This window comes from Hylobates moloch, unplaced genomic scaffold, assembly GCF_009828535.3.
Source record: "Hylobates moloch isolate HMO894 unplaced genomic scaffold, HMol_V3 SCAFFOLD_15, whole genome shotgun sequence".
In the NCBI taxonomy this organism is placed as follows: Eukaryota; Metazoa; Chordata; class Mammalia; order Primates; family Hylobatidae; genus Hylobates; species Hylobates moloch.
The window spans coordinates 54,697,411-54,715,657 of record NW_026652290.1 but is presented as its reverse complement, the minus strand read 5'-3'; the positions used below and the strand labels follow the sequence as shown (position 1 = coordinate 54,715,657).

Here is an 18,247-nt window from a genome sequence, read left to right as displayed (position 1 = left end):
TGTGAAAAGAGTAGACTAAGTATTATAATACTTCATCATAGCATTATTTATATTATTTACATTGCTTTATGTTATATTTATATCAATAATACGGTATTATAGTATATAATTTATTATATATTATTACTATTAATCAATATGGAATAACCAATAAATTATGGAAAATCCATATAATATAATACTATACCAACACTAAAACGATTGAGTACAAATATATTGATTGGCTTGGGAAGAAAATACTATAGTCTAGTGTATATATGTCTGTATATATAAACATGTAAATATATGTGTGTATACACACACACCACTAGAAAAGAATAAAAATAAAGAATACATTGCTCATTCAATAATAGTTGTCAAAAGAAACGAAAGAAGCAGAATAGAAGCATAAAATATGTAAATAATAGAAAAAATGACAAAAGATAAAAATAAAACTTATAAAAATAAATATAACTCTCAGGTTAGGTAAAAATATAAAATCCAACTTCATGCTGTTTATAAGAAACAACTAAAATACAGTGACATGTAAAAAGCTTAAAGAAAAACACCAGGGAAAGAAAGAAAGCAGACATATAAGAAAGAAAGCAGAGATTATGCTATTAATAAAAAGAAGAATTTAAGGAGAAAAAGTATTAAATAGGAGAAAGTGGATCACTTTATACTGGCAAAGGCAACAATTCACAGCAAAGATTAAACTGTTATGAAACTTTAAGTACCAAATTATATTGCATTCAAATGTATAAATAAGAAAATTGAGGCTCCAGAAGAAAACATATAATAGAATTACTATGCTAGCGAGAGACTTTAATACATCCTACGCTTTGGCAGATCAATGAGGCAAAGTATAAACAAGGATATATTAAGATTGAGTTTAACAGATATTTATTAAACTTTGAACGCTATATACAGAGATTCCATCTTTTCTAGTCCCCGAGAATAACTAATAAAAATTAATCTAGGCCAGGTGCAGTGGCTCACACCTGTAATCCCAGCATTTTGGGAAGCTGAGGTGGGAGGATCGCTTGAGCCCAAGAGTTCAAGGCTGCAGTGAGCTATGACCACACCACTGTTCTCCAGCCTGGGTGATAGAGCAAAACCCTGTCTCTAAAAATATAATAAAAATAAATAAATAAAATTAAAGATTAAAAAATTAATCAATTATTAGACCACAAAAATTTCTATGCAGAAATTATAGAACCTTTCTGGAAGACTGTTTTGTAACCCATATTAAAATGTTTAAGAAAACAGGCCAGGTGCGGTGGCTCAAACCTGTAATCCCAGTACTTTGGGAGGCTGAGGTGGGTGGATCACTTGAGGTCAGGACATCAAGACCAGCCTGGCCAACATGGTGAAACCCTGTCTCTACTAAAAAAATAAAAATTAGCCAGGTGTGGTGGTGTGCACCTGTAGTGCCAGCTACGCAGGCAGCTGAGGCAGGAGAACCACTTGAACCTGGGAGGCGGAGATTGCAGTGAGCCAAGATTGCACCACTGCACTCTAGCCTGGGCCATAGAATGAGACTGCATCTCAAAAAAAAAAAAAAAAGGTTTAAGAAAATGCATTTAGTCCAGTAATTCCCATTTTATGAAAATTTATCCAGAATAAATCATTAAGAAAATATACAAAAATGTAACTACAATATGCTTATTGAAGCAATGTTTATAATAGTGAAAAATGGAAACAACATAAATATCCAACAATAGGGAGAGGGAGAATGTGATCAAATAAATTATTTTACCTGCATACAATGGGATATTCTGTAACCACTAAATAATGTTGTAGAATAATATTTAACAAAATAGGGGCCTGGCACAGTTGCTCACGCCTGTAATCCCAGCACTTTGGGAGGCCGAGGCTGGCAGATCATGAGGTCAGGAGACCGAGACCATCCTGGCTAACATGGTGAAACCCCGTCTCTACTAAAAATACAAAAACAAAATTAGCCAGGCATGGTGGTGGGCGCCTGTAGTCCCAGCTACTCAGGAGGCTGAGGCAGGAGAATGGTGTGAATCCAGGAGGCGGAGCTTGCAGTGAGTCGAGATCCCGCCACTGCACTCCAGCCTGGGCAACAGAACAAGACTCTGTCTCAAAAAAACAAAACAAAACAAAACAAACAAACAAACAAAAAAATTAACAAAATAGGGAAATAGGCTATATTGTTAAGTGAAAAAGCAGAACACAGAATACTACTGTTCTATCACATTGGGTATCTAGATACATAGAAAAAAGACACACATCAAAATGATAAGAATAGTAGTCTCTAGATGATGGAATAATGGTTGATTTTTGTGTTCTTTTTTGTCTTTATTTTCCACACTGAATAAGTATTACCTTTGTAATAAAAAAAATTTAAAGCTAAGAAAAATCCAGCCAAGCTTGAAAAAGTTGGCTTAGATGACTTTGAACTGTGTTTCTTTTTAAAATCTATTTATCTAACGTTGCTTCCCTATCCAACAGGGTGACACATCCGGAGACTACAGGAAAGTACTGCTTGTTCTCTGTGGAGGAGATGATTAAAATAAAAATCCCAGAAGGACAGGAGGATTCTCAACACTTTGAATTTTTTTAACTTCATTTTTCTACACTGCTATTATCATTATCTCAGAATGCTTATTTCCAATTAAAACGCCTACAGCTGCCTCCTAGGATATAGACTGTCTGTATTATTATTCACCTATAATTAGTCATTATGATGCTCCAAAGCTGTACTTGCATTTCAAAGCTTATAAGACATAAATGGAGATTTAAAAATAGAAATAAAAATGTATTCCATGTTTTTAAAAGATTACCTTCTACTTTGTGTTTCACAGACATTGAATATATTAAATTATTCCATATTTTCTTTTCAGTGAAACATTTTTTAAATGGAAGACTGTTCTAAAATCACTTTTTTCCCTAATCCAATTTTTAGAGTGGCTAGTAGTTTCTTCATTTGAAATTGTAAGCATCCGGTTAGTAAGAATGCCCATCCAGTTTTCTATATTTCATAGTCAAAGCCTTGAAAGCATCTACAAATCTCTTTTCTTAGGTTTTGTCCATAGCATTAGTTGATCCTTACTAAGTTTTTCATGGGAGACTTCCTTCATCACATCTTATGTTGAAATCACTTTCTGTAGTCAAAGTATACCAAAACCAATTTATCTTAACAAACTAAATTCTAAAGTATGGTTATACAAACCATATACATCTGGTTACCAAACATAAATGCCGAACATTCCATATTATTATAGTTAATGTCTTAATCCAGCTTGCAAGTGAATGGAAAAAAAAATAAGCTTCAAACTAGGTATTCTGGGAATGATATAATGCTCTGAATTTAGTTTGATATAAAGAAAACTTTTTTGTGCTAAAAATACTTTTAAAAATCTTTTTCAATTTTGTTGATTGTAGTGATTTCTATTTGCACTGTGCCTTTCAACTCTAGAAACATTCTGAAGATGTACTTGGATTTAATTAAAAAGTTCATTTTGTAAGAACATGGAAAAATAATTTTAATTTAAAAATGGTGTCTTTAGGCCGGGGATGGTGGCTCACGCCAGTAATCCCAGCACTTTGCGAGGCCAAGGCGGGTGGATCACCTGAGGTCAGAAGTTCAAGACTAGCTTGGCCAACATGGAGAAACTGCATCTCTACTAAAAATACAAAAATTAGCTGGGTGTGGTGGCAGGCACCTGTAATCCCAGCCACTCGGGGGGCTGAGTCAGGGAGAATTGCTTGAACCCAGGAGGCAGGAGGCGAAGGTTGCAGTGAGCCGAGATCACGCCAGCCTGGGCGACAGAGCAAGAATCCGTCTAAAAAAAAAAGTGTCTTTGAAGTGAGGTATAGTCTTTCTCTGATCCACTTTTCACCTTCTGAGGTTTTTCATCCTGGCCCCTGAAAGGAGCTATTTTTGAAGGACTTGTGTTACTCAGTTTCTATAGGAATTACAGGATAAGAAAAAAAAAATCACATATTTAGTCTTATGCGTGCCTACTGGCTAATGTTCACATATGCCAAACACTACTCAATATCATAAAATAATGTATGGACTTATTCTCTGGAAATGAGTGACACCCTCTGCTCTAAGTAGACCATTCATATTAAATATTATAAATGTATAAAAGACATTTATATTCTTATAGTAAGAATACTTGCCTTCTTTGTTCATTTTATAAGATCCATTGTATTTTGGTGGGTGAAATAATAAGAATTTTTTAGTTTAGTGTTGTTTATTATAAAAGCTACAGCTACTGGTAGAAGCTACTTACGTGAATATTTAGTCACTCCAGTTACTTACAGGAAATACTACTATCACTTCAATGCCTTCCCAGAAGACCACAGAATCTCCAAAGCAGGTTTATTTTGTCTTTGGAAGCACAGTGAATTTTTTGGTGGAAGTTTTATCTTTAAATGATATACAGCTTAGCCAAAATTTTAAAACAAATAGCATTTATTCACCAGAAGATTTCTAGAAGGTGGGATGTTTGTCATATTGAATTAGCATGACTTTGAGATATAATTGTTTGTTTTTCCCTCCCACTGTCCACTTACATTTATTCAGTGGGCCTGGTTCTTCCCCTTCTTCAGATGTAAATTCAGACAGACAATAGAGTCATGACTTTTCTGTTCACTCTTAAGTTTTAAAGTCCTACTGTGTAGTCCCTTAAGGTCATAAAACAGTGTCATTTTAGTAAGTAATATATCCAGTCAAAATTCCAAGCTTGATTTACAGTTGAGGCTTCTTCCCTCACTCACCTCTGGCCTACTGCCAGTAGGAAGCTGGTTTCTGGGGAAAGGGAGATCATGGGCTTCTCTTCTTTTTCCACCTAGGTTTCCTTCCATGTTCTCCCCCTGGCCCAACCTACCATGTCTGGGTTGTAGCAAAGAAGAGAGTTAAGGGGAGCAGGAAAGTTGTTACCTGGCTGTCATTGCTGTGGTGGTAGAGGATCAGCCCTGTGTGACCCTAAGAGACTAAAGTTGATTCTTGTGGGTTCCTTTGTCAACCTCATCACACTACTCACCTGCGGTTCCTTTGGCAAGGCAAATGTGTACTCCTTTTTCAGCCTCTAGGAATTTGGTGACTCTTTGAGGTTCTCAGTGCTGAAGTCCATTGCCTTCTTCCCAGGCCTGTTGGGCAAGACCTAAGATGATCCCATCCCAGCTATCTCATGGTGGTCCACATCTGCTCCATGGGAAACACCTGCATGTTCTTTGTGCTGGCAAATTCTGCGTATGCAGATCCCTCTGCAACCATTATTCTCTGCCTCCCACCTCCACCCCAAGCTGCCTCGGCTAGCATCTCTCAGTTCAGATTTCTCATACATGAATCAGACATTAGTCCACTGGGGCCCTCAAACTACGTATACTGCCTATGGGAGTCTAAATTGGTACACTGGTGCAATCAACCCAGAGAGCAATTTGGTAATAGCTAACAAAGTTGCAAATTTCCCAGCAAATTCACTTTTGGGAATCTGCTTGGTGAATCCATTGCACATGATGTTCATTGCTGCTCTGTGAGGCCATTAAAGTACAAATAACCTCTCTCACTAAGGAATGTAAAAACAAATATGGGTCAGTCATACAATGAGCAGTGAAAATTATCTAGCGATTGGCCAAATGGATAAATCTTGAGAGTATAATTTTGAGAGAGGAGAAAGGTGCACAATGAGAGGTACAGCTATGACTCCATTCCATGATATGTCTAAACATGCAAAAGAAAATATTATTTATGGGCCGGGCGTGGTGGCTCACGCTTGTAATCCCAGCACTTTGGGAGGCCGAGGCGGGCGGATCACAAGGTCAGGAGATCGAGACCACAGTGAAACCCCGTCTCTACTAAAAATACAAAAAAAAATTAGCCGGGCGTGGTGGCGGGCGCCTGTGGTCCCAGCTACTCGGAGAGGCTGAGGCAGGAGAATGGCGTGAACACGCAAGGCGGAGCTTGCAGGGAGCCGAGATTGTGCCACTGCACTCCAGCCTGGGCGACAGTGAGACTCCGTCTCAAAAAAAAAAAAAGAAAATATTATTTATGGGTATGCATATAAGGACATGCATGGACATAATGATATACAACATTCTCAGCACAGTGATTGCCACTGGGGAGGGAGACAGAATGAGATAGAGGAGGTACACATGGGCTTCTGCCTATCTGTATTGTTCTATTTAGAAAGAATGAATCATTGATTACACCTCAATAAAGCTGAGAGGAAAAAAGAATGAAATCAAGTCTGATAAAATTTCAAGCTAGTGGTCGGTCCACAGGAGTTTGTATTACTCTATTTGAAAAGTTTTCATTATTTTACTTAAAAAGTAACAAGGGAGTCAGGGAATGAACGCTAGCTGTCCGGAGTCCATCACAAGAGCTGCTACTACTCCAGGCAGACACTTGTAAATTTTGCTAGGGCCTCCTGAAGGCACTTTTGAGTCCGGACAGTCATGGTGCCAGACCCTATTCGGACATCCCACTGGCACTTGAGAGGAAAGGAAAGGAGTGCCGGGAACGTTCCCCTAACTTAACGGGTTCCATTCACGCCTACAGCAGAGGAGGGCTCATGTTAAGGAAGCCCAGGAATCCAGCACAGCGCCTCATCCTAGGGCCCCTCTCACAGGAGGCCACGCCCAACCAAGCAGAGCGTGGCCCCAGCAAGCGCCGAGCTCCCGCAAGGAGACCAAATAGCTTCGGGGTTTTGCCACTAGCTTACCACAGGCCCATAAGCAACGGGGGCTCAAGGCACCTTTGTAGAAAGAATGAGTGACTGGAGTCCCAGGTTTTGCCACTACAGAGGCGTGTATGAACTACGGCTTAACACTACGTCTACGCCGAAGTTCGGGTTAGCAGGAGGCCAGGCCCACCGCAGGCCGGAAAAAACCAGCCTGCACGGGCGCGCCAGCTTGTGCGCAGGCTCCACCGGCCACGCACGCACGCCTTGCCCCGCCCCTTCCGGAGGCTCGCCGCACGCATGCGCCCTCCGTCCCGCGCTTTGTTGCGAAAGCGAGGGGGCGAGGTCCTGGGGTGCTAGATCGCGGCGCGACCAGACGCTGCGGGCGGGGCGGAGGATGGAGGCTGTAGCGTCCGCTGCAACGGTTGGGGCTGCGCGTGAGAAGGTGGCGGTGTAGGCACCTGCGCTCGGGGAAGGCTGGCGGCGGCGGCCGGGCCATGGCGGGAGACCCCCTTCTCTGGGCTCCCTGAAGTCTCGGGGAGCCGTGACCCATGGGATCGTTGAGCAGCCGGGTGCTGCGCCAGCCAAGACCAGCCCTTGCCCAGCAGGCGCAGGGTGCCAGGGCGGGGGGCTCGGCCCGGAGGCCGGACACTGGAGACGACGCGGCGAGCCACGGCTTCTGTTACTGTCCGGGCAGCCACAAGCGCAAGCGGAGCAGCGGGGCCTTCTGCTACTGTCACCCTGACTCGGAGACGGACGAGGATGAGGAGGAGGGGGACGAGCAGCAGCGGCTCCTCAACACCCCTCGAAGGTACGTGGGGGCACGCACCCGCGGGGACCCGGACCCGCACCTGTTGGGCCTGGGGCCGAGCCGGCGCCCCGTGCGCTTGCGGGGTGCAGCGCTCCCCAGCCTATGGAGAGGGGACGTGCCCTTGACAGGGTGAATGTGGAAGCCGGCCCGATGCCGGGCGGATGGGGGAGCGCCTTGGGAGACGCCTGGTGTTCTGCATTTTCAACCACAGACGCTTCCAGGGTGTTGTTACAGCCCCAAGATGAGGATGAGAAACGCCAAGCCCGAGCTCGCGTCTCGTTAAACCTTAGAGACGCCCGGCTGGCTGGCCTTCCCAGTCCACCTTTGCCCTCTCAAGTGGGTAGCCGCAGAGTAAGTTGTTTTGCATCCGGTTGCCTTAGCACAGACACTAAATGTAATCTCTGAAATGGGCACTCTTATTGTCGCCCACTCAGTGGAGGGGAAGTAATTGCACACAGGAGTTCTCGTTAATTGTAAAGGTGAAGTTTATCAATAGTGTACATTTGTTCCTAACTAGGAACAGAGTCTGTGCAAGTTTCTAGTAGTTGAAGTCGTTGACCGTGGATGTACCGTATGTAGGGCGGTGCTGCTGCAGCTTGTTTAACCTTTTTTTTTTTTTGGATGAGTTGAAAGATGGAATATTGACTTGTGACCTGGAATGTAGTTTATAGGTAGAATATATGCTTACACAAACAATTTGGTTTTTCTGCTTTTGTTTTTAAAGGTTATTTGGTAGGGTCACAGTTGAAATTTTTAAAATGATTTCTTTTTCTTTTTGAGACAGAGCCTTGCTCTGTCACTCAGGCCAGAGTGCAGTGGTGCGATCTCAACTCACTGCAACCGCCACCTCCTGGTTCAAGCGATTCTTGTGTCTCAGCCTCCTGAGTAGCTGGGACTACAGGCGCGCACCACCACGCCTGGCTAATGTTTTCTATTTTTAATAGAGACAGGTTTCATCGTGTTGGCGAGGCTTGTCTCAAATTCCCGACCTCAGGTGATCTGCTGGCCTCAGCCTCCCAAAGTGCTGAAATTATAGGCGTGAGCCACTGCGCACCCGGCCTAAAATTAAACTTTAAAAGCAGATTCGAAAAGGTTTTGCTATACAAGTGTTATATATTGTAAAAAAGGAATCATAGATTAAAAACTTAATAGTTTGGTTTATAAAACCTTTTGTACCGTTTTTTGTATGAATATGTGTATTTATTTACAAACATCGGCCTTACTGTGAATACTATTCAGTAACTTTTTTTGTTGTTTGTTTGATTTTTGGAGCTGTTTTCTAAAGGGGTCTCACTATATTGCCCAGGCTGGTCTCAAACGCCTGGGCTGAAGTGATCCTCCCACCTCAGCCTCCCAAAGTGCAGAGATTACAGGTGTGAGCCACCGTGCCTGACCCTGTAACCTTTTTGAAGAGTCAGTGTAGCATAGTTTTGTTTTTTTTTTTTCCTTTGGAAAAATTTTTCTGTTTTTTGAGACAGGGTCTTGCTCTGTCGCCCAGGCTGGAATGCAGTGGTGGGATCATGGCTCACTCCACCTCAACCTCACAGAATCAGGCGATTCTCCCACCTCAGCCTTGTGTGTAGCTGAGACCACAGGCATGCACCACCACACCCAGCTAATTTTTTTGTTTGTAGAAACAAGGTCTCACTCTGTTGCCCACCCAGGCTGGCCTGGAACTCCTGGGTTCAAGTGATCCTCTTGCCTTGACCTCCCAAAGTGTTGGGATTACAGGTGTGAGCCGCCATTGCCAACCTATAGCATAGTTTTAAGAGTTCAAATTCTGAGTTCTTGGCCAGGTGCAGTGGCTCACGCCTATAATCCCAGCACTTTGGGAGGCTGAAGCAGACAGATCACCTGAGGTCAGGAGTTCAAAACCAGCCTGGCCAATATGGCGAAACCCTGTCTCTACTAAAAATATAAAAATTAACCAGTCGTGGTGGCAGGTGCCTGTAATCCCAACTACTCGGGACGCTGAGGCAGAAGAATGGCTTGAACCTGGGAGGCGAGGTTGCAGTGAGCCAAGATCGCACAACTGCACTCCAGTCTGGGTGACAAAGTGAGACTCTGTCTCAAAAAAAAAAAAAAAAAAATTCTGACTTCTCATCTGTATTCTGCACTTAATAGCCATATTTCCCTCATATGCAAATTGGAGCTATAAATACCTGCCTTTTAGGCTTTGACAAATATGAGAACAAACAAATGCACAATGTCTAGAATGTAAGCATGCAGTAAATATGTCTCCTTGATGAATTGGCCCCTTTATCATAACAAAATGTTCATCCTTCTTTATCCCTAGTAATTTAGCCACTACCACATACATACATACATATATTCATTTATTTATTTACTTATTTATTTATTTATTTATATTTAGGGGGTACAGGTGCAGTTTTCTCACATGCATATAACAAGTAGTGGTGAAGTCTGGGATTGTAGTGTATCCATCAGCCACTTTCTTTTGATAAATATCCGAATGACATCTCATTTTCCCTCCTTTCACTTTTTTCCTGTGTATACTTAAAATAGATATCATGTAAACAGCATATAGTTGAGTCTTGCTTCTTTTATCCAACAGGACAATCTAACCTTTCAATTAGTAGTTAGACCACTTATATTTAACGTAATTATTGAAATATATGTCACCGTGCATTTGAAGGAGAGAAATCACACAGCAATTTGAATACAGGAAATTTAATATAAACATTATTAACAAGGCACAGAGAATTAACTACTGAGGACAAAACGCTAAGGTAAAGAGATCCCTAGAAAATACATGGAGTAGTCAGTACTTCTGAGGCTGAGGCAGAATAGCCACAGAAGGAACAAATTTGGAATAGGTGCCCCCAGCCCTTTCCCAAGCTAAGATTCAGATGATGTTGAAGGAGGTGTGGCTGTAGCCCACTGGATGGTGGAAAAGTTTGCTCAAGTGTGGTAAGCTGAGGCTGGCAAGTAGGACACTGCCTACTAGGATGCCAACAAAATTATTTGGAGGCCTTTTGGCCCAGAAGGCTAAAGATATTTACTATCTAGACCTTTACAGAAAAAGTATACCAACTCCTAGACTACATGAGTGGACTGGAATGGAAAGTTTTTAAAGCAAACCTTAATCAGAAAATGCATATCAGAATTTAGTGTCTGTATATTACTGGAAGATGCTTGGATTATTCAGCCCAGTACGGATGCAGAGTATAAGAAAATACTAAGATGGGCCAGGCACGGTGGCTCACACCTGTAATCCCAGCACTTTGGGAAGCCAAGGCAAGCAGATCACTTTAGGCCAGGAGTTTGAGACCAGCCTGACCAACACAGTGAAACCCCGCCTCTACCAAAAAATACAAAAATTAGCCAGGCGTGGTGGTGCACGCCTGTATTCCTAGCTACTTGGGAGGCTGAGGCAGGAGAATTACCTGAACTCAGGAGGCAGAGGTTGTAGTGAGCCAAGATGGTGCCACTGCGCTCCAGCCTGGGCAACAGAGTAAGACCCTGTCTCAAGAACTAAATAAATAAAAATTTAAAAGAGAAAGTATTAAGATGTTGAATTTTGTGTGTTGGCCCTAGTGTATACTTCTGAGGTTGTCTGGTGTGCTCTCCCACAGCAACAGACCACTTTATGAGAAGGTTTAGCTTTTAGGCCCAACTTCCACCTCATACCTTTGTCAAGTGCATGTTCTACTTTTACATTTACAAGACTGTTAAAACCCACACTGTTCTACAATCAGATCTTGAGTGTTTTGTCCATAGCTTGTCTCTAAAAAATTGAAACAACATTACATGGTTATAACTATGTAAATATTGTTTCAGAAGAGTTAAGTAGTATGCTAGGATTATAAATCATATTTGATGGGTCCAATGTCACAACCGCTTGTCTGTTCAAAGGGAGAAATTTTTCTAACCTCACAGTCATATGGAATCTTTTCTTATATTCCATCAAGTGCTTAAAGTCAGGCCCTGCTTTTGTTTGTATCTTATTTGGACAGTGCCTTTTTTTGTATTGCTTTTTTATTGTCCTAGAGTTTATAATGGCCTTTCCCCCACTCTTGACAAAATAACAATATTCCTTCATCATGGCTTCAGATTTTTCTGAAAAAACACAGAAAAGTCTTTTGAAACACACTTTCGTGGAATCCTTCTCTAAAACCTAGACCTCGTCCATCCTCCTGTTCCAATCTGGATTTGTCTGCTCTTATGCTGGGACTTACTTTCACCCCATCTCTAGGATTGAATCCACTATTTTGTGTAGCCTGCATTTCTTTCTCACTCATTTTAGGAACTATTTAATACATCCTCAAGTATTTTCCAAGGAAGGGTGCAAAATGGGGTAATTTGTGCGTATCTAAATGTAAATTTAGTCTCTTTTACTTTATTCATCCTCTGACTGGGTATGGAAATCTAAAGTAACTTTGTTCATATCTTTGATGACACTGCTTCATTGTCTTCAGGCCTACAGTCTTGATGAAAAATTTGATTCTGGTGTAATTCTCTTTTCAGGTGACCATTTTTGCTCTCTGGAACTTGTGGAACTTTTTCTTTAGTATTTTGGGATTTAACTAGAATGTGCTTAAGTGTGGGTCTTTTAATGGCCTTGGTACTTGTTGGATCCTTATAATCTGGAGACTCATATACTACCTTAGTTTCAGGAAATTTTTTTCCATTAATTTCTTCCATAATTTCCTTTCGCTTGTTATCTTTATTTTCTCTTTCTGGGATGCCTCTTAACTGGATTTTGGATTTCTTGGATTATGCCTGTCTCTTCTTTTTTCCTTTCTTTGTCTTTTTGCTTTATGTTCTGGGAAATTTCCTTTAACTTTTTCATCACTATCATTAGGTTGTTTGGCCCTAACTATGAGGTATTTCTTTTGGACTAGGGGTGAAAATTACTAAAACATGAAATGTGCTGTGATCCGTGAAAGCTTGGGAACCTCTGCTCTACAAAGCATGCCCCACCTATAACCAACTTCGTAGTCTTCTTACTTAAAGAAGAGGTACCTTGGAAATAGATCTATTTACTCAATTAAAACACCATACACCAGTTACTCATTCTTAAATATAAGTGGACAAACAAGGAAGGATCACCCAACATGAGGAAGAAAAACAAACAAACCATTCTTTGGTTTGTTTGTTTTTTTAAATTTCAGTAATCATGTCTTTAGTCTCTAAAAGCTCTTTCTTGTTCGAGTAATCCTTTATCATAGCATCCTATGGGGTAAATATAATAATTTCAGATCTCTAGGTATACTGGTGAGAGGGTTTTTTTTTTCCCTCTCTTTTCCCTGAATTATATGTTTCCAGGGGTGGGGGGAGTCTCTCTCTCTCTCTCTCTGATATGCTCTTATTCTTCCTCATGTTGGGTGATGCTTCCTTGCTTGTCCACTTATATTTAAGAATGAGTAACTGGTGTATGGTGTTTTAATTGAGTAAATAGATCTATTTCCAAGGTACCTCTTCTTTGAGTAAGAAGACTACGAAGTTGGTTATAGGTGGGGCATGCTTTGTAGAGCAGAGGTTCCCAAGCTTTCATGGATCACAGCACATTTCATGTTTTAGTAATTTTCACCCCTGGTCCAAAAGAAATACCTCATAGTTAGGGCCAAACAACCTAATGATAGCAGATTGCATGGTATCTGAAAGATGTTACTGTGTTTCCTTCAAATTTAAAATATTCCACATGCCTCTCTGAGTTGGCTGTGGTGCTCTATGTTCAGATGGTATCCTGAACTGGTGAATTTCACACACGGTTTGGGAACCATGACTTAGGGTGAATGGATTGGGAGTGAACAGGCCACAAATTCTTTAAATTTTGGAATGAGGATTGCTTTGTCTGGGCACCAGCAGCTACACTACAGGCTTATATCTTCCATTAGCTTTGTGCTGTTTCTAGAAAAACCTTGGAATCTTTTTGCCTCAGTATCTGTACTCTCCTTATCTATACGCTGTGTTCATAGAGTGAAGGAGGCACTGGTTTCCCCATTTTCTGCCCCTCTTCTTACTTCTGCCTTTGTTTCCCTGAGACCTCATCCTTCTTTTCTCCCAAGGGTTCTAATGGGCAGATAAGCTTAGCCTCCATCCTAGTCCTCCATAATGTATTTTTTGGCTGTGGCTTTCACTGTTCCTTTTCACTTGAATTTGTTTTCTAACTTTCAGATCTGTATAAATCTCTCATCAAGTGATGAGCCTACCCTCACCTTTTCCTGGTGTAGACTTACTCCTTTTTGTACTCTTAATCTTTAATGTAATTTGGGGAGGGATGGGAAGCCAACATGTGTACATTCTGCTATCAGGAACTGGAAACTACATTGTCTCTTGATTTCTCATCATAACGAAGTGGATACTATTAATGTCCTGTTTTTACAGTTGTGATAACTGAGCAGGGGGGCAGCTGGGACTCAAACCCAAGTCTGTTACCACTAAGGCATGTGCTGTTTTTATTGTCGGCTAGGAAGAGGTGTTAAGTGCACAGGTGTTAAATTCACCAGTTTTCAGGATGTCATCTGAAACAATTACTTCATTTTTAAAAAAAGATCAAAAGTTTTATGTGCTAGGAAAGCTGTCAGAATTGGTCAGGAATTTAAGATATCGATCAGCCTCTGCCTAGGGCCTTTTCTTAGTTACTGGATCATTTTGAGCAATGATTTTCAAACTTTATTTTTTTAGTCAAGTCTTCCTTTAAATTAAATCTGTGCAGAAATCCAGTATGTTTACAGATAGAATAGGTGATGCTGCTCTGGTTGAAGTTAGATGGGATGCTCACAGTTCACTCCTTAGCTCTCCTTGGTGGCCCCTAAGACTTTTCCTTTGAGCAGTTTTAAAAACCTTTCATCTAAAATAAATAAATAAATAAATAATTTTAAAAAACAAATAGGAAAAGAAAAGAAAACCTTTGATCTAAGGTTGCAAATCATTTGTCCAGCAGGAGGAAAACATTTTAAGTAGTTTAAGAATAGGTTGGTACCAAAATAAGATTAAATGTAAATTATTTTAAAATTACTTGGGTAGGTGAAATGTTTACTCTTGTTCTCCATTTCCTACTTGCAGATTATTGCACTATTTGAGCTCCTTCATAGTGCTGGTTTCCAAATAAGGAAACAAGTAAAAAATCAACATGCTAACTTCTTAGTCTATTGAATAGGTAATTAAATTAGTCCAAAATTGCTAAAACGTGTGTAGTGAAAAGTCTGCCTCCCATGCTGCCCCCCTTTCTCCACTCTCTCTCCCGTGCATAGAGGACCCCAGAGATAACCACTATTATTAGTTTCTTATGTACTCTTCTAGACACAAGAAAATTTGAATATATACTATCCCCCTATCCTTTTACACAATAAGTAAGTTGACTCTATTTAATAGAAATTGAATAAAAGGAGTATTTAGAAATATATGCAAAATCAGTAAAACATTCAGTTTTATATAAATATGACTTTTTCATTTCTTTAACAGGAAAAAATTAAAGAGTACATCTAAATATATTTATCAAACATTATTTTTGAATGGTGAAAACAGTGACATTAAGATTTGTGCTCTAGGAGAAGAATGGAGCTTACACAAAATATATTTATGTCAAGTAAGTATTTTTTCTATTTGAGTAACAGGGTAGTCACTTAAACTCTTAAGTCATGTTCTTTCTCATTGCACTTCACAGTAATCTTTTGCATGAACACCGTAGTGGTTAAATCCTCTCATTTGATAAAAAGTCTGTAAGAAAAATGGCAAACATTGTTCATGAAAACTAAGTTTGGTCTAGAAAGAGATTTTGAGATTTCAGTATCAGACTAGCCTAATACTACGTATTTGTCATTACTTCATAAAATGCTTTTTTCAGTGCCTTCTGTTGATAAAAGGGGAAAAGTTGGGGAAAAAATATTTAACATTAAAGTTAAGATTGTAGTGTGTTTATTTTGCTTATGGTTTTTTAAATTGGATAAACTCATCTGAAATGTTGCTTTGTAGTTCACATTGAGTGTGAGTGGAAAGTTCTGTCCTGGAAAATCCAGGTAAAGACAACACCAAAAAGTATATAGGCTAAGTAGATTTCTGTACTGAAAATATTACTACCTGCCACCCCACTTTAAAAATTCAGAACTTTCATAGCCAGCATGGTGACGGGCACCTGTAATCCCAGCTACTCGGGAGGCTGAGGCAGGAGAATTGCTTGAACCTGGGAGATGGAGGTTGCAGTGAGCTGAGATGATACCACTGCACTCCAGCCTGGGCGACAGCGAGACTCCATCTCAAAAAAAAAAAAAAAAAATTGGAGCTTTCAAAATAGAATACAATGTTGTGCTAATGGCCAAAATGTTTTATTCATTTTCTTTCATCAAATCTATAAGCTAGATATTGTTCTAAGCACTAGAAATAAAACAACAGTTTTATCCTTTGGAACTTACATTTTTCCTCTTTACCATTTGAGAATAATTACTGGTAAGACAGTATAGTATAAAATTTTTCAGTGAAAGTATTTGAAAATGAATTGTCTTTTCTAACATTTTAATCATGTTTTAAAATGTGTTTTTGAAACAAATTTATGTTGGCTTGAAGTATGTTGCCCAGAGAGTATATCAGAATATTGCTTTTAACTTCAGGGTATGATTCATATTGTTTCTTTTTAGTATCTGAAAGCAGTTTTGTGAACTTGAGGGTGAGAATACCTCTGTTAAAACTTTACCTCTCATGGAAGCTGTATTGATTATAGTTCAAGCCACATGCTAAAATATAAGCCCCCGAGGACAGAAACAATATTCATTTTGTTTATTGCTATATTCACAGTGCCTTCTACATACTAAGTACTCAGTAGCATTTTTAAATAAATTAGTTAATATTTGATCCATTTCAAAGTAATTCTAATTATGAGGAGTGCTATCTGGCAGATACCTAAAGACTTCATTTTGTACCTTTCCAAGAATTCAGGTCCATTCTGGAAATTTCTCGTTAAACTACATTTTGGATTTTCCCTAATTTCTTTGGCGATCATCCTGTTTTTGCTGACTTAGGACTGGTTTGGTCCTTTATAGCCATTCAGGTGTACAGTAAAGATTCAACAGTTTGAGTAAAAAGCTAACCAGGTTCAAATAGAAATACATGAATTCGGCCGGGCGCGGTGGCTCACGCTTATAATCCCAGCACTGATCGAGTTGAACCTGGAGGAAATACCGGACCTATAAAATACAATAATCCGCCGGGGTGGTGGGGGGCCCGTCTCCAAGAAATACATGAATTCAATTTAGATAGTAATATAAGAATTTTAGTTTTTTGTCAAAAATAGTACTAAACCAAAAGTATATTTTGATACTCCTAATAGTGTCCTTATCTTAATTTCTTTTCTCCTGTAGACATATTTGGCAGTTCTTTTTCTGTTGAAGTAATAGAATGGATGAATTTAGTTAATGGATAGAATAGTTGCTTAGAATTAGAAATGGGCAAATAATTTGGAAGACACAGAAAGTACTTGATAATCATTGACTTTTTTTTTTTTTTTTTAAGTCTGGCTACTTTTCTAGTATGTTCAGTGGTTCTTGGAAAGAATCCAGCATGAATATTATTGAACTGGAGATTCCTGACCAGAACATTGATATAGAAGGTAACTACCACAATAATTACTATTATGCAAAAATCATAAAAACATAATCTTATTCTTCTGGTAGAAAATAAATAATTCCTTCCAGCCTTGTAGTCTAGAAAACTCCTTTTATCACCTCAAGGTGGTAATTTTATGTTGATTTACACCATAGTTTATCAGTTCTGCCCGTCTTATCATTAATCTGTTTTGTCATGTGGGCCTTGTCAGTTTGTTTACTTATCTTTGTAAATATGCTCACCTGGGATATGGAAGATGTAGGATGGAGGAAGGAAAACTATGACCATTTTTTTTTAATTACATAGAAAATCTGACAAATAATACTGATTATTCCCTATGTATGAAGATGTTTTCTGGGAACAATAAATAAAAATATTGTTTTAGAGCTAAAAGAATCCTTAGCTGAGGAAGCTGAGGCTCAGAGGAGTTAAGGGACTTATTTTGGATCTCAGAGCAATTTAGTGAGGCTGTGTCAGACTACAGCTCTCCTCATTCCCATTCCAGTGCTCTTGCTGATCCCCTCATTGGTGGTCCACATGAAAGTACCTGGTGCTCAATACAAAGGCAAAGAAATACTTTAGTTAAGAATATTTACAGCCTGTAATCCCAGCACGTTGGGAGCCGGAGGTGGGTGGATCACAAGGTCAGGAGATCGAGACCATGCTGGCTAACATGGTGAAACCCCATCTCTACTTAAAAAAATACAAAAAATTAGCCAGGCGTGGTGGTGGGCGTCTGTAGTCCCAGCTACTCTGGAGGCTGAGGCAGGAGAATGGCTTGAACCCGGGAGGCGGAGCTTGCAGTGAGCTGAGACCCCCCCCCTCCCGCCCAGCCGGGCCGACAGACCGAGCCCCCGTCAAAAAAAAAAAAAAAAAGAATATTTACAAAGCAAACCATGTGGGACATTCATAACAGTGGCAGTGGAGAAAGGATGGACAGGCATAGATCACTGTGGGGGCTGGCCATGAGTGTGGCATGGACAGGACTCAGGAGCTGTACCACATTTCTCAGTGGTGAAGCGCTGAAAGCAGCAGGGTTAAGATTATCTTTGAGTCTGCATATTTGTACTTAACGATTGGTCTACTCAGGAGTATCTTATACAACTTCTTCCAAGGCATCTTGGTTGTGACCACTGATGTCAAGATTACATGTTAGAAGAATGCAGCTAGATTTAGTAGAATAAACAGAAATGTATAACCTTGTTATTAAATTAACAGTGTCAACCAGTAACCA

At 40.0% G+C, this 18,247-nt stretch overlaps 2 protein-coding genes across 6 annotated transcripts in view; both read left to right on the top strand.

Moving 5' to 3' along the window:
• The window catches only part of ANXA4 (annexin A4), an 85,907-nt gene extending 83,065 nt beyond the window's left edge, over positions 1–2,842 (top strand). For all 4 annotated transcript variants that reach the window (XM_058428777.1, XM_032179000.2, XM_032179001.2 and 1 more), the window contains one exon: positions 2,458–2,842. In XM_058428777.1, the coding sequence (XP_058284760.1) occupies positions 2,458–2,517 (60 nt within the window). In that variant the 3' untranslated portion in view covers positions 2,518–2,842. The remainder of the gene's footprint in view (positions 1–2,457) is intronic.
• Positions 2,843–6,956: 4,114 nt separating this feature from the next.
• GMCL1 (germ cell-less 1, spermatogenesis associated) overlaps positions 6,957–18,247 on the top strand; it is a 54,306-nt gene continuing 43,015 nt past the window's right edge. Inside the window, exons 1-3 of one of the 2 annotated variants that reach the window (XM_032178999.2) lie at positions 6,957–7,449; positions 14,881–15,004; positions 16,921–17,017. In XM_032178999.2, the coding sequence (XP_032034890.1) occupies positions 7,190–7,449; positions 14,881–15,004; positions 16,921–17,017 (481 nt within the window). In that variant the 5' untranslated portion in view covers positions 6,957–7,189. The remainder of the gene's footprint in view (positions 7,450–14,880; positions 15,005–16,920; positions 17,018–18,247) is intronic. The other variant, XM_058428529.1, reaches the window with a different exon arrangement.